The 16,338-nt window shown below is 37.8% G+C and overlaps 1 protein-coding gene across 1 annotated transcript; it reads left to right on the forward strand.

Annotated features, from left to right (window-relative positions):
• Nucleotides 1-593: 593 nt before the first annotated feature.
• Nucleotides 594-11,514, forward strand: LOC110881636 (DNA ligase 1-like). The gene is made up of 2 exons (XM_022129840.1): nucleotides 594-1,647; nucleotides 11,243-11,514. The coding sequence occupies exons 1-2, from the start codon at nucleotides 594-596 to the stop codon at nucleotides 11,512-11,514; spliced, it is 1,326 nt and encodes a 441-aa protein (XP_021985532.1).
• The last annotated feature ends 4,824 nt before the right edge of the window (nucleotides 11,515-16,338 follow it).

The raw sequence follows: 16,338 nt of genomic DNA on the forward strand, positions 1-16,338 counted from the left end.
TTCACCAAAACACCAGGTCATTTGAATCTGACCAAATCGTTTGAACCCCAATTCGTTTGCGTTTGGTCACACCGTATGAGATTCACATCGTTTGAAATGATCAGTTCGTTTGAATTAGGTCAATTCGTTTGAAATATCACATCGTATGAGTTGGCCATTTCGTTTGAAGGACAGATCGTGTGAATGTGGTTATGTTTTGAAAATTGTTCAAAAGGGTTAACTTGTTATTTTTGCATATGTTTCAGGCTTCGATTGTTGAATTTGATCCGTCACACAACATTTATTGTGTCTATGTTGAAAAGCTTCCAAAGATGGACGTTTTCAAGGATATTCTAGAGTTTATGACGCGTTTACCGATTCAGAAGGCGTTGACAAATCAACACAGTGTTTTTAGATCCTATATTGCTTATTTCTGGAAGAATGCTTAGTATGATGAAGCGAATGATGTGATCACTTCAATTGTTAGTCTTAGTGGTGAAGATAAAGAAATAATCATCACAGAATAGCTTATCAGAGAAGTGTTAGATTTTCCGGATGATGAAAAGTCACCTACAGGATTTCCAGAGAGAATGGTTAAAGGTTGTGTGTTAAGAATGGGATACAGTGGTTCGTTGAACAACGCAAACTATTTGAAGGCTTGTTTTTCGAAGCCGTATAAGTTCTTCATTCACTCAGTGGTTCATGCACTTAGTCATAGAAAGGGTGGATACGACGTGATGAAAGATTACCAGATATGTATGGTGATTGCGTTAGTGTTGAACAAAAAGTATAACTTTTCAAGAATCGTTTTCCACTACATGAAAGAGAATATTACTTCTAAAAGTCGAAGTTGGATGTATCCGAGGTTTGTGCAAATGATGCTTGATCATGCCTATCCGGATCTGGTGAAAGATGAAGATAATGATCTTTTGGTGTTGAATCACATGGATAACGAGACGTTGATCAGATTATCCAAGTATCACAAAAATTGGCCAAAACCCAAGACAAAGGCAGAGTTATTTGGATTCATCAAGAGTGCTAACTACGAAGATCCAGATCCTATGAATCATTTGAAGTGGAGAAATGACGAAGAGATGAATGAGAAAAATGCAGATGATGAATTAACAAAGTTAGCAGAATTCAAGGAAACATGTAATGAGTGGTTTACAAAAGAAGAAAAGAAGAAAAGAGAGAGAAAGAGAACTCCTAAAGTTCAAGCTGAAGAAGGTTCGTCTTCACAACCGCAGAGGAAACGAAAGAAGAAAACTATTGAAACAATGTTGGTCGATGAACCTGAAGAAGATGAAACAGAAGTAAATGTTGACATAGATCAAGATCCAGTATCTCCTGAAGCTGAACATTTGTTGAAAAGTATTAACGAAAATGTGGATGCTGAGAAAGCAGCTGGTGAGAAAGTGGGTGACGATGAAGAGAAAAGTTCATCTAGTTCTGAAGATGATATTGATGTTGAGTCTGATCGTTGGATTAAAGAAAATTATGATCCAAGGGATAGATTGATAAAAAGGAAAAGAAAAAGGAGTGCGGATGACGATGATGATGAAGCGTATGTTCCATCCCCAGAAAATGTCAGGAAGTACAAACACCACCTTCTGCAGGAAGAAATAAATCTACTTCAAGGAAACGTGTTCAATCTCCAGCTGTCCGAAAGTTGAAAATCAAGTTCAAATCAAAACCTACATCAGAACCACAAAATAAACAACCATCACCAACAAAACAACTGTTGGACCGTTCCGGTGACCTTAAACGTCAGTTAAGGTAGTTCATCTTAGTTTACAGAGGCGGAATCAAAGTAAACAAAGTCAAAACAGCTTGTTCCTTTCAATTTTTCTTTCTATTACTGATTGCGAGCCTTTACAATGAATCTGACAAAAATCCGGCAGCACCTTAGCTCACATACACACACATGCTTCTTTAACCGTTTGAAATGATCAGCTATCATAGACCCAGAGCTTCCGTTTGAAAGAGACACATCATGTTCAAACGAACATGCCTCAAACGACCAGACATTTCAAACGGACAACACTATTTCAAACGGCCAGAGTGTCTTTCAAACAAACTGCTCTCCTAAAACCTATACAAACCCTAATCTAATCACTATTGTGCACTCTTTTAACCTATCTAGACATAAGACTCGATAAGACATAGTCAGCAGACACTTGGTGCACCAACAGACTCCCCCTTGGATGTTGACGAAGTCTTTGGCTCCGAGTCTTCATTCTTTGTCTCTGTCTTTGACATTTAAAAACATTATGTCTTCACAGGCTTCAGAATCATTACCTGACTCTAACTTCCATCTTCCCTTCAACTGTTGATCCAGACTCCCCCTTTCACAGACTCCCCCTCTCGATATGCTAGAATCTGAGAAATCTGGTTCAAGCTTTAACACTTAGCTTCCGTTGGGAATAATGAAGTCCAAAAACCTGTTACTCAACCAAAATCATTACGATTTTATCTTTTTAATAATAAATCACAAACTCAATCAGCTTAAGAAATCCACTCAAGTACTCAGGTCCAAGTTAATGACCCTTATTACTCAATTAATTTACCAAGTTCAACTTAATGACCTTGGTTGATCATTTGACGAAGCAAACTGATTTTGAAAAAGCATTTTCACATTTTCTAAAAACAATGTAACAAGCGTCAATGAACTTGTTTTAACTTTGAAAAACATTTCAAACTCCAACAAAGTAAGCTCTCCTCATTCTTCAGCTCAGAACTTTCCTGCATCTGCTTCAAATCTCTGAGAATCCAACAATCAACTCTCTACTTTGGTTTGTCAAAAATAAAGCAGAAATAAAATCTTTTTGGATTTTATAAAGTGTTCTAAACTAAGAAATGCAATACAGAAAACTTAAATTGCAGAAAATAAAGAAATTGAACTATATACAAACTTATTTTTGGCGAGCGTGTCAGGGAATCATATAAGCTTTTCAGACAAATTACTAGTACCGTTAAGCTTAATTACATGCTCAGACTTAATCAATTCACCTAGATTGTCGATTTACTGATCCATCTTAAATTCTCACACAGATTTCAATCTATACAGGATACGATTTAGATGTTTTATGAACTTAGCTCAATTCATGTGTCCCACCTCTTGAATATACTCCTGTATCCAGAATCCCAATATTCAGTCTTACAGGTGAGTATACTACAATGATATCTGTACATAAATTAGGTATGCGAGGACCGAGAGATCTCAGGTTGATACTTCCGTATGCGCAGAGAGATATCAGCTTCGACTTTTCAGTATGTCCCCTTTAGAGGATCTTTTAGCTACAACAGCAGCGACTATCAATTTTATTGTTTCATCTGCATGCTGAGGGTTTATGCTATGTTTCAAGCATTTGGTGAAAGTATTATCCAAGGACTAGGTCAGAACTTCCGTTCAGCAGAAGTCCTAGAATAATACCCCAGACATCATTGAGTATAAAAACCTAGTATATCAGAATACGAGACCTTTCAAACGAGATTTCAGGGGTTACCTATATATCCAAGTAGTGTTCCCCACGAATTTCACAACTTTGAAATTTTAGGTTTATATCCCGAATAAATCTACTAAATGTGTGAAAACCTATCGACACATCATTAGTGAGACTGTTTAACTCATTTAGTCTTTACAAATCTTTAGCATACTGTAATTGTCTAGCCGATGTACTATCATTTTCCCTATATACACAAGCTCTTTTTCGGATTTTATCATGTTTTTGTATTTTTGCTTTTTTTACTATTTTTGTATTTTCTGAAAATATATCTATTTACAACTATCTACTCCCCCTAAATACCAAAACACGTAAAAAATCGACAAACCATTGCAGATTGTTTCTCGTCTTCATCCGCAACAGTACTCTCATCAACGCTCACAATTCCATCCGACACCGAAAGCAATTTCATACCATTAAGTTTTAACAAATATTGAAACCGATTTTTATCAAAAGCTTTGGTATGCAAATCAGCTTTTTGTTCGTCAGTGTGGATTTTCTCAATTCGTATCAACTTTTTCTCGAAGCAATCGCGAATAAAGTGATGACGAGTTTCTATATGTTTAGTTTTAGCATGATGTACTGGATTCTTAGTTATATTTATTGCGGCCTCATTATCAACAAACAAATGTGTGCTAAGAAACTGCAAACCGTAGTCGCGCATCTGTTGCTGTATCCACAGGATCTGAGAGCAGCAACTGCTAGCAGAAACGTACTCCGCTTCACATGTAGATAGCGCCACAGACGTTTGTTTCTTACACTGCCAGGTAACCAATCTAGGTCCAAAGAACTGGCATCCTGCAGTTGTTGATTTGGTATTGACTTTGCAGCATCCGAAATCCGAATCGGAATACCCTTCGAACGTAAAATCGCCTTTTCTAGGATACCACAACCCCAATGTGGGTGTTCCTTTCAAGTAACGTAATATCCTCTTGACAATGATCATGTGCGAAGCTCTCGGGTTAGATTGATATCTTGCTGCGAGGCACGTTGGGTACATGATGTCAGGACGTGAAGCAGTTAGATACATCAAAGAACCTATCATGGAACGGTAGAACGTTTCATCAGCCCTATCTCCGGTGAGATCTGGGTGAATCCCATGATTAGTCGCAAGTGGGGTAGCAGCTTCCAAATTTCTCTAGAATATCATGCACGTACTTCGTCTGGTGAATGAAAATTCCCTCAGGTAGTTGTTCAACTTGTAAACCCAGAAAGAACTTCATCTCCTCCATTGATGACATTTCAAATTTTTGCTTCATCACCTGTTCGAAATCTTTGCACAATTTCTCATTCGTTGACCCAAAAATTATATCGTCTACATAAATCTGAACGATCAGAAGATGTCCGTCGACCTCTTTAGTGAAGAGAGTGGCATCCACTTTTCCACGTATGAACTTGTTAGCGAGTAGGTGGTGAGACAAAGTCTCGTACCAGGCTCTCAGTGCCTGATGTAGACCATACAACGCTTTGTCTAGCAGATAAACTTTGTTCTTGTGGATTGGGTCAGTAAAGCCCGGTGGCTGACCGACATAAACCTCCTCTTTGACCTTCCCATAAAGAAACGCCGATTTAACATCCAACTGATAAACTTTAAAGTTCTTCCAAGACGCAAATGCTAGGAAAATTCTGATTGCCTCTAGTCGTGCTACAGGAGCATAGACTTCTGTAAAATTAATCCCCTCATGTTGACTAAAGACCTGAACAACGAGTCGAGCTTTGTTCCTTACAACCACTCCTTTGTCGTCTCTCTTACACTTGAATACCCATTTCGTATTGATTTTCCTTTGACCATCCGGCAAATCCACTAACTTCCACACTCCTAACTTTTCAAACTGACTTAACTCTTCTTGCATTGCTATGACCCAAGAGTCTTCAGTAAGCGCCTCTTTGTAAGTTCTCGGTTCGACCCGCGAGATAAAACAACTTAATGAAAATTCAGTTTGTAAAGGTGCTACTGTAGAATAAAAACATGTTAAGCCCTGGTCTATTTGACGTCTTGTGCGAACGCCTGAATGCAGTTCTCCTATGATCAACTCCTCTGGATGATAAGAAAGAGTTCGCGGCATCACTTCGCCTGGAAAATCAACATTTCCCTCCAGATTAGTAACATTCTGTTCTGCATCTTGTTCACCAACTTGGTTTGTTTGACTTGAAAACTGGATCTGCTCCCCCTCAGAGTCTGAATCACCATGATAAAAAACTAGCATGTTTTCAGCTTCTTGACTATCATTCACCTCCGACTGATTACCAGGAGCAACTTCATCATTATGTTCACCAGCATTGCTAGGACCTGCTTCATCATCATTTGAAGTTTCCCGAGGTCTTCTAGAATACTCCGCTGGGAACCTGAGCTGCGACTCATACTCTCGCAAAATATCCAGCTCATCAAAGAAATCTTCATCTTCCTCTGATTCTTTTCTCATGTCAAACGAATCCCAAAGTTTATCATAATGATATTTCCATGAATCTCAAGGACTTTGTGGCGGCATGGTATAACCTTGACATTCAACATTCGCAGCTTCAATAATCCGCTTCTCACTTGGAACGAAGACACGTCGCATTGGATTGGCATAGCCAACAAATATTCCCTCAATGCACTTCGGACCAAACTTTCCATGAGACTCTATGACTGTACAGGGTGACCCGAACGGTTCTAGATACTTCAAATTCGGTTTGCGGTTATTGATTAGCTCAAAACACGTCTTGTTGAACTTCTTGACAGTAAGAACCCTGTTGAGCATATAGCATGCGGCGGAAACAGCTTCAGCCCAAAAATTAATCGGTAACTTGGAATCTGCAAGCATAGTTCTAGCCGTCTCGATTAGCGTTCGATTTTTGCGTTCTGCAACCCCATTCTGTTGTGGAGTGTACGGAGCACTAAACTCATGTAGTATACCTCTTGCATCACAAAATTCTTCCATCTTACTGTTTTTGGATTCAGTACCATTATCACTTCTAATTCTACTGATAGGCCTCTGGTACAGATTCTCAATTCTTTTAAACAACGCCATTAAACTGTCAAACGTTTCGTCTTTCGTTTTTAAGAATGAAACCCACGAAAATCTGGAATAATCATCAGTTACGACCAAACAGTAATAATCTCCTGTAATACTCTTAACGTTCACTGGACCAAACAAATCCATGTGAAGTCTTTCCAATGGTCTTGAAACTGAATTGACTTGCTTTGTAGGGTGTGACTTTTTCTTCTGTTTGCCTTTGACACAGCTTATGCACTCCCCTTCTAGATGAAAACCTTTGACATGAACTCCTGTCACCAAATCATTTTGTACCAAGTGATTCATCTTCCTTAGGTGAATATGCCCCATTTTCCGGTGCCACAATCTTGATTCTTTCTCAGTTGCTCTGGACACAAAACAATGAGCCTGACCCGTGGTTGTAGTAGCTACGCTCATGTCCAACACGTACAGATCATTGACTCTTGGTGCCCTCATGATGATCCATTCCTCAGGTATCATAAATCCCGGTTTCAAGATCAAACATTCTTTGTCAGTGAAATGAGTAGTATACATCCTGTCATAGATCTAGGAGATACTCAGCAGATTATTCTCCAGCTCAGCGATGTAGTTAACTCTCTCAAACGTTACGATTCCGTTGGATAACGTTCCTTCACCTATAATCTTTCCTCCTTGATTACCAGCAAAACCTACGTAACCACCATTAATGTTTCTCACATCATACAGCAACGCGGTCTTCCCTGTCATATGTCTTGATGCTCCACTATCCATGATCCATCTGGATACAAGTTTTGGAAGATCCTGCACATAATAAACATTGACTTAAACAACTTCAAGAAAGATGCTGATTCATGCTTCGCGATCCAGGAAGCTCCGGCAATTCAAACTGCTTAGTCAAACATGGAATCCACCCAGGCCTCATCAGCCTTAGGTGTAACCTTGACTCTCGCAATTTGAATTTTGAAATTTTCAGCCTTGAGAGGTGGGAAATTTGCATCATAATCAACCGTAATTGATTCTTCAGCCTTTTTCACCTCAGAAGTTGAAATTTTCTTTTCACTTTTTGGCTTCCAAACTTGTTGAGATAATGCAACCCTTTTGTAAAATTTTCCGTTTTTAGTTACCAACTTCTTTACAGGCTCATTTTTCACACTCTTTTTCTCAACAACGATTGGTGTTTTACCCTTCACATCAACTTTCTTCTGTTGAGTCTTCACAGTTTCAGTCTTAGGCTTCACGTTGGTACACTTTCGTGCAATGTGACCAACGTGATTACATCGGAAACATGTTCGAGTAACAGCCACTCGACTAGTACCTTCAGACTGAGACTGAGAAGCTCTTTTCTCAAAAAACTCTTTATTTGATTTTGAAAAAAATTCTTTTTCTTCATCAGCAAGTGAACTTGAACTGTTCACAAACTGTTTCTTCTCGACAAACCTCTTGTTTGAAACATTTCTTTTCTGATATGATTTACCCCCCTGATAACCACCTGACCAGTTGTTTCTGTTGTTATTGTAAAAACAAGGTGGATTAACAGCTTTCTTGTTGTAAACCTTATCTTTCTCAAACCTCATTTTACTTTTCTTTTGACTCAGATTGTTCACTGCCGACAATTCGACTTCAACCAGTTTGAAAACATTTGTCAATTTGTTCATGTTTACATTCTCGATCGGAAACTCTGAATCCGAAAACAACTTATCCGAACCCAACATCTTGTACATGACAAGATTTGATTCTTCACTTAGTTGTTCTTGGACTTTTGTTTTAGAATGTACTTGTCCAAGAAACACCCATCTTCCTCAGTAGTGTCACCATCCGGTTTTAACACGTTTTCAACAACACCTTTTACCACATCATTTTGGACACTATCGTCATCGGAAGATGTGAACGTGACATCAATGTTCTCCGGAAGTTTAACTTCACTTTCTTCCTCAATTTCAACCAACCCAGATTCCTTTTTCGTGTAATTATGCAAAATCTGCGGTGGAACTTTGTGAAAACCCACCCCGATTCCATCAGAATACACGTCTTTGCCAGCTTTGTTTTTCCCGATGGGTTTGGGAACAATGTGCTGCAACACAAAGCTTGCGGAGCTATAGCTGTTAAGCTTCAACTGGATTCGCTCATTTTCAATTTCAGCTTCTTGAACTTTAAGTTTCAAATTAGCGATTTCATCCAGTTGTTTGTTAATTGATTCTTCTTTTACTCTCAGCACTGCTTTTAAATGCTCGTTTTCTTTAAAAGTTTTACCATTTCGATCATCACTATCTTTCACAGTGCTTTTGAGTTTTTCAAATTTTTCAGAAATCTGACGGTTTTCAAGAATTAACTTTTCATTTTCTCGTTTAACTTTTTCATGTTCAATTTTATCAGTTTCCATTTGAGCAGTTAATTCTTTAATCCGTTCAGTTGAAGCTTTCACTGTTTTGTCACGACCAAGAATTTGATCCTCAACGCTTCTGACCTTTGCTGTCAGATTTTTAACTTTCTCACCGTTGAGATACGTGACAGTGTTACAAAAGTTGCACTTTTGTTGCAATTTTTGCAATCAACGTTTCCTTCGATCTTTTTACCTGACGCATTCGTTGACGAGTTTGGACTGACCTGGCCTTTTGACTCAGACACGGAGTTAGAGTCTACCTCAAGTGCTTTAGCAGCCAGCACTTTGTCAGCCATTTTTCCCAGGTTCTCTGCAGTCAACTCTTGCGTAGTATCGATAACTCCAATATCAATCTTCTTTGTTTTCTCGATCTCTTCTTTCTCTTTCTTCTCTTTCTCTTCTTTTTCTTTCTTCTCTTCCTCTTTCATTTTCTCGGTTGGAGTTCCCCACCATTTGTTCTGCCAATACTCATCCTCATCTTTCATTTCCTTGATTAAGGCTTCCAGATCAAGAGTTTTGTAGTCGATGGCAATGTTTCCGTACGGATCAAGATAACACTCCCTGTCCGGATCCCATCTTTTCGCTCTCTTCGCTTCCAGATAGATACTAGAAAGTCTAATTATTTTGTTTTCAGAAATCATTTTTCTGTATCTATACTTCTGCTCTTCAGTACGATCGTCTTTCCACGGAATAGGTTCATTTTTCGCCATGAACGCGTAACCAACCGCGTCTTCCTCCGGTAGCACTTCTTTACTCCAATCATAGCCCTCATCATCATAGATCACAGCAAGAGCTCTAGATTTGTCCCTTTTATCTTCAGCCTGCTTCAATCTAGGCGGCTCAGATTTATTCTGATGGTATATTGCCTTCTTGTAGTAATCGTCTCTGAAAGGATTTTCCGACTCATCAGCATACGCGTTTCTGCATTCTCGTTTAAAGTGACCCTTCTGCTTACACTTGAAACACGTCACTTTGGATTTATCAAAACCCAATTTTGTAGACGGACCACCAATTGATTTTCTGCCTGTTATTCCCATGAAACGATGTGCACGACGAACAGTACTGGCCATAGCCCAACGAATATCGATTAGCTCCATTTCTTCAGGATCTATTTGATCATAGTCCTCTTTCGTTAAGTTTGTATTGCCTATCTTCCCAGCTACTAACCCTTCATACGATTCCAACACCGACGCCAAGAAAACCATCTGCTGCTTAGCCGACTCCTTGTCAAAATTCTGTGCATTCTTCAAATCTATTGCAATATTGCATTGAAACTTTGCATCAGAATGATTTGCAGATGATGAAGATCCACCGTGATAACCACTGTGACTTCCACTGCTTTGACCTTTGACTTTCTTTGCTTGCTGTCGACACATTCTCAGCAGAAAACGCAGTTTTAGGAGAAGTTGCTTTTGGCATCATGCTTTTGTATTTTTGCTTTTTTTTTTTTTGCTTTTGGCTCTGATACCACTTGTTGGACTGTTCCGGTGACCTTAAACGTCAGTTAAGGTAGTTCATCTTAGTTTACAGAGGCGGAATCAAAGTAAACCAAGTCAAAACAGCTTGTTCCTTTCAATTTTTCTTTCTATTACTGATTGCTAGCCTTTACAATGAATCTGACAAAAATCCGGCAGCACCTTAGCTCACATACGCACACATGCTTTTCAGATAATACAGATCCAAATTCTGTTGATAAGATGAGTGATTGACTTTGTACGTCTTCTTCAGTTCCAGTTCGTGACTTTCAAGTCTCTCAATCACCAAATCTGGTTTCAAATTTTCAGGAGCAATAGTGTTTTCAACATCAGTGCATAATATCTCCAATCCATCTCGTCTGGTAATGAATCGAACAGTTTGTCAACAAGTTCTTCATCAGAATATTTGATACCATGTCTTGCCAATTCCAGCTTCAGATGACCGAACCTTTCTATCATTTTGCAAACTGACTCATTCTTAAGACAACCAAACATATCAAACTCTTTCCTAAGAAGTTTCTTTTTACTTTTTACAATTTCAGTACTTCCTAGACATTTCTTTTCTATGCCCTAAAACCTATACAAACCCTAATCTAATCACTATTGTGCACTCGTTTAACCTATCTAGACATAAGACTCGATAAGACATAGTCAGCAGACACTCAGTGCACCAACAACAACCATCACCACCACATCAATCACCACCACCACAACCTTCACCACCAAAACAGCCATCACCACCGAAACAACCATCACCTGATCCTTTTCAATTATCACCATCACATCATACTTTAACACCCATTCATGAACAACTTCAAATAACTTCACCACTTATACAACAAACACAACCACAACAACCACCAATCACACAACCACAAGTTCAAACTACTCCTAAATCATTTGGATTTACAAATTTTCCACCTATTCCAGAAGATATATCTCTTGAAAAGATTGATGATTTTAGTTTTGTGAATGATAATCGGGTAAAAAAGTTACAAAAGAATGTTGATGAAGTATTAGTTGAGAAAGAGAAGTTGGAAGCTTGTGTAAAGATAGTTGAATCTGAAAATTCGTCTTTGTTGAAGAAAATTGAAGCTGATCAAGCTGAGATTGATATTATGAAAGTTCGAATTGCAGGGTTGGAAGAAGAAAAGGCTCGTAGAGATGAACAGAATGAATATTTCAAGTTGAAGAACAAATAATTGGAAGCCAATAATGCAATGAAAGAACATGAGGTGTATATGATAAGGAAAGTGTTGGAGAATTCGACCGGAAAGCCAATTGAACAACAATTTGAAGAAATTGAACTTGCTGAAGTGAGAGCTCGATGAGAAGCTGAAATAGAAGCTCAAATGAAAGATAAGGGTAAAAATGTTCAAGTTGAAGGTGTTGCTCAAGTGTCTGAAAGAGCAATTGTTCCATCAAATGTTCCAGAATCACCTATTCTAAATCCTTGTCCAATTACTTCAGTTTCTGGTGACTTTATCGAAGATGATGTAGATGATGTAGATGATGAAGTAGAAGATGAAGAAGATGATGATGATGTTCTAAAGGATGATGCAGATGATGTTTATTCTGTTCATTATGGTGATGATGACGCTGGTAATGATGATGATGATCAGGGTACTTCGGGCATAAAAGTTACTGAAGCGTCAAATGAAGAGAAGATTGATGATTATCTTCATGATGATGCTAATGAAGAACCTGCGAATGAAGAACCTGCGAATGTTGGAGATGAGGGGGAGCATGATGATGATGAGAAAGTTGATGATAGTGTTGATAAGAGTGAACGTTTGATTCTACGTCTCGACCATGATGTAGAGGAAGGAGAGATCTTGCACTCTTATACTCTAGCAGAGATCATAAAGATAACGCATGTTGAAGAAAATGATTTTCACTTTGATTTTGAAGAAGAGCTGAATAAGTTTGACATAAATCAGCAGCCTGAGTATCAGTATAAATACGTTGAAGATGCTGATAATTACGACAAAGTAGAAGTTGAAGACTGTAGTGATAAAGATCAGTCTGAGAACATGAATGTTGATACTTCTAACTTTCCGACGCTTGCAGAATTCTTTAGTCAAGCAAATGAAGATGAGCTAAGAAGGAAAGTTGAAGAAAGTGTAAAGAATAAAAGCTTTAGTGAAATGTCAAAAGATGAACAGCACGAAGAACGTAAGAAATGGTTCAGAAAAGATACTGAAAGAAAGTTCAAAAGACCGCTGAAGTTGTACAAAAGAGATAGAGAAATTTCTTTAGGAGATATAATCAGTTGGGGGTATCTGCCTCAAGTGAATGCTTATGCTATTCGAAGAGAGTTCGGTGTTCAATACTTCGAGTACATTCAAGACATAACGTCTCTGCCTTGGTGGGATGTCGAAGAATTGCCAAAGGTCAGAACATTGTCTTATCCTGTCAGGGAGCGTGATATGCCTACATGGGGCTTAATGAAATTTGAAGCTTTCAAAGATTTTAAACACTGGAAGCCTCACTATCCGAAGAAAGTCAAGAGGATTGATCCAGTATCTGGCATTGAAGAAACTGTCTTGCAGATCAAGAAACCCAGAGTCATAAAGAACATTCCATTGCCGAAGATGGAGCAAAACTTTCATGAAGGGTTCTTATGTTGGGTTTACAGCTGCATGTCAACTGAAGTTGTGATTACGTACAAAGTGGAGAATGAAGTCAGATACATTCACTTGTATGATCCAATGTGGATAGTGAACTGCTCGGCGAAGGATATAGAGTGTTTATTTGTGAACAAGATTGGTTACAAAGCTGAAGATAAAGATCAAGCCTTGCAGTTTCAGAAAGTTGCGACAATATGTTTTCAGAAAGGAATCAATTCTGAAAATGTGTGGTAATCAAAGTGGAGAAAGATTGAGAAGGAAGAGGCGTTGAAAGCTGATAAAAGAGAGAAAGGAGCGTGAGGAGAAAGATAGAATTGCTAGATTTATCGTTGTACAAAGACTAGCAGAAGAGGAAAAGAGAGCTGTTGAAGAGAATGAAAAGCTGAGAAAGTTGTTACTGAAGAAACCAAAGCAAAGAGAGGAGAAGTTCAAGTCTTTGTGAAAGAAAGTTTTGAAGACAGGATGACTAAAGACTGCGGCAATATCCAAGGGGGGAGTTTGTTGGTGCACAATTTCTATCGCCTACGTCATCAGTTTAAGTCGTGTCAGTAGCTTGTAATAGGGTTTAAAGTGTAAAAGTTTAAGTTTATTTGTAATTAGGCCAGTTCACACGAAGTGGCATATATAAGGCCAGGTCGCACGAACTGGTAGTTGACCAGTTCGTGCGAAATGATCATGTCTATTCCATGCGAACTGGTGTGCCTATAAATAGGCATGTTAGGTTTTTCATTTGTAACATTTTGGTGAAATCTGACACGAAGTGCTGCCGGATTCTCTGCATGTAAAAACGTTTTATATCAATGGAAAACCAGTTTAAAGTGTATTTCTCTGCTTCTACTCACATTCTAACACCGATTCAAGGTTACTAGATTGTTTTCGCCTTTCTAGTGACCTAGATTTGACTCAGAACGACTCGTTTAGATCGAATCTCGATCCTACAATATGCCAATTTGTCAGGATATAGTACAAAAGGTAAACTAGCTTGTCCTGTGTGTGAAAACGAAACAAGCTCTATAAGATTAAAACATTGCAAAAAAACTATGTATATGGGACATCGACGATTTCTTCCACGAGATCACTATTATCGAAGACTCACATAAGAGTTTGACGGAAATGAGGAGCTTGGAAGGGCTAGGAAAGGCTTTGATGCATTTTCACGAGTTGAAGATATGAATACCGTTCTAGGAAAAAGATCTCGTACCGAGACCAGAGACAATTTGAAAAAGAGGTCAATTTTTTGGGATTTGCCTTATTGGAAAAGTTTGGAAGTTCGACATTGCCTAGATGTTATGCATATTGAGAAAAATGTGTGCGATAGTTTGTTGGGCCTATTGTTAAACATTCCTAGAAAAACTAAAGATGGGATTAATGTTCGTAAAGACATGGAAGAAATAGGAATACGTAAACACCTTTCCCCTGTTGAGAGAGCTAAGAGTATTTATCTCCCATCGGTATGTTATACCATGTCACGTGAAGAAAAAAGGAAGTTTTGTCAATGTTTACATGATATTAAAGTTCCATCTAGTTATTCAGCAAATATTAAAAGGCTGGTGTCGATGAAAGAATGTAAATTGTTCGGTATGAAGTCTCATGATTGCCATGTTTTGATGACACATATGATTCCTATTGCAATTCGCAGGTTGTTACCTAAGGAAGTGTGACATACAGTCACAAAACTTTGTTTGTTTTTTAACATGATTCATTCAAAGGTTATTGATCCAAAAGTATTGGATAGTTGGGAGAAGGATATTTATATTACCCTTTGTGAACTAGAGATGTACTTTCCACCGTCCTTTTTTGATATAATGGTTCATCTAGTATCTCATATCGTAAAAGAGATAAAGTCTTGTGGTCCAATATTCCTACGATACATGTATCACTTTGAAAGATACATTGGTGTGTTAAAAGGTTATGTGAGAAACACTAATCGACCAGAAGGTAGCATTGTTCAAGGGCATACGTCCGAAGAGGCGACTGAGTTCTGCACAGGTATTGATATCACAACATTTATAAAATAATTGAGTTTTGTTAATCATAAATGAAATTGTAATACTTGATTTATTTACAGGGTATTTGGAAGGCGTTAAAAGTATTAGTGTTCCTAAATCACGTCATTCTGGTCGACTTGCAGGCGTTGGAGGAGTTGGTAAGAGATTAATCACCCCACCATCTGATGAGATACAAATTGCTCATTTTACAGTTTTACAACACATGACATGTATTGCTCCGTATGTCAATGAACACAAGACTATACTACGGTCGACACACTTGCGCAAGTCAGATAATTGGTATACCAAACAACATAACAAGGGGTTTTGTGATTGGTTGAAGAAAAAGGTGGATGAAACTTATGGTGAACTAAATGTTGATAAAACTATGGAGAAATTCGGGATGGGGCCAGATTTTAGAGTAATGTCTTACCAAGGGTATGATGTTAGCGGTTATACATTTTACACTAAAAACAAGATGATAAAAGTGCAACGCAAAATAGCGGAGTCACACAAATAGCCTCAAGTACAAAGGGTGACAAAATGATAATCGCCAAAGAATCATATTACGGTGTCATACAAGAAATTTGGGAGTTATCGTATTCTTCGTTTACAATACCTTTGTTTAGATGTAAGTGGGTCAATAATCGCACAGGTATTAAAGTTGACGAACATGGTTTTACACTTGTCGACCTTACAACAGATGGGTATAAATCAGAACCATTCATTCTCACAACTCAAACCACACAAGTATTTTTTGTCAAAGACCCGTGCAATCCAAGATACCATATAGTATTGCAAAGTAAGCGACGTATTCTTGGTGTTGATGATGTTGACGATGAGGAAGAATACAACCAGTTTGACGAATTACCACCATTTTCTGTCGGTATTCAACAGGGTAACGACTATATCACCGTTGGCACCTCATAATTACGACGATCTGATCACGATGACGGGATATCTATAGAAAAACCAACCCAAACCAAGAAGTCAAAGGTTTGATATATATATATATATATATATATATACACACACATATTCTATCTATATAAATAATTAAACTAAACTAAAGTTATAACAAAAGCTTTTTTTTTTTTTTTTTTTTGCAGGACAAACAATGACGAATACTTACAATCTGAGCACAAAGAAGAGATGTTTGTAGATAAAGCAGTTATATTCCATGTTTTTAGTCTACAACTATGTTTTTCTTTTATGAATTTATGAACTTATAATATTATTTTCATACTTACGTATTTACTTAAATTGTCGTAATTATGCATTTACTTAAATAAATAGATTAGATCTCTTCATTACCCCAAATAAAATATGGACAAATGAATATAAAAATGTATAAATTAATAATAATTTTATTATAAAAACAAGAAGAATAAAAAAAAGCCTTTCCAAA

Source organism: Helianthus annuus, chromosome 10, assembly GCF_002127325.2.
Source record: "Helianthus annuus cultivar XRQ/B chromosome 10, HanXRQr2.0-SUNRISE, whole genome shotgun sequence".
NCBI classification, from domain to species: Eukaryota; Viridiplantae; Streptophyta; class Magnoliopsida; order Asterales; family Asteraceae; genus Helianthus; species Helianthus annuus.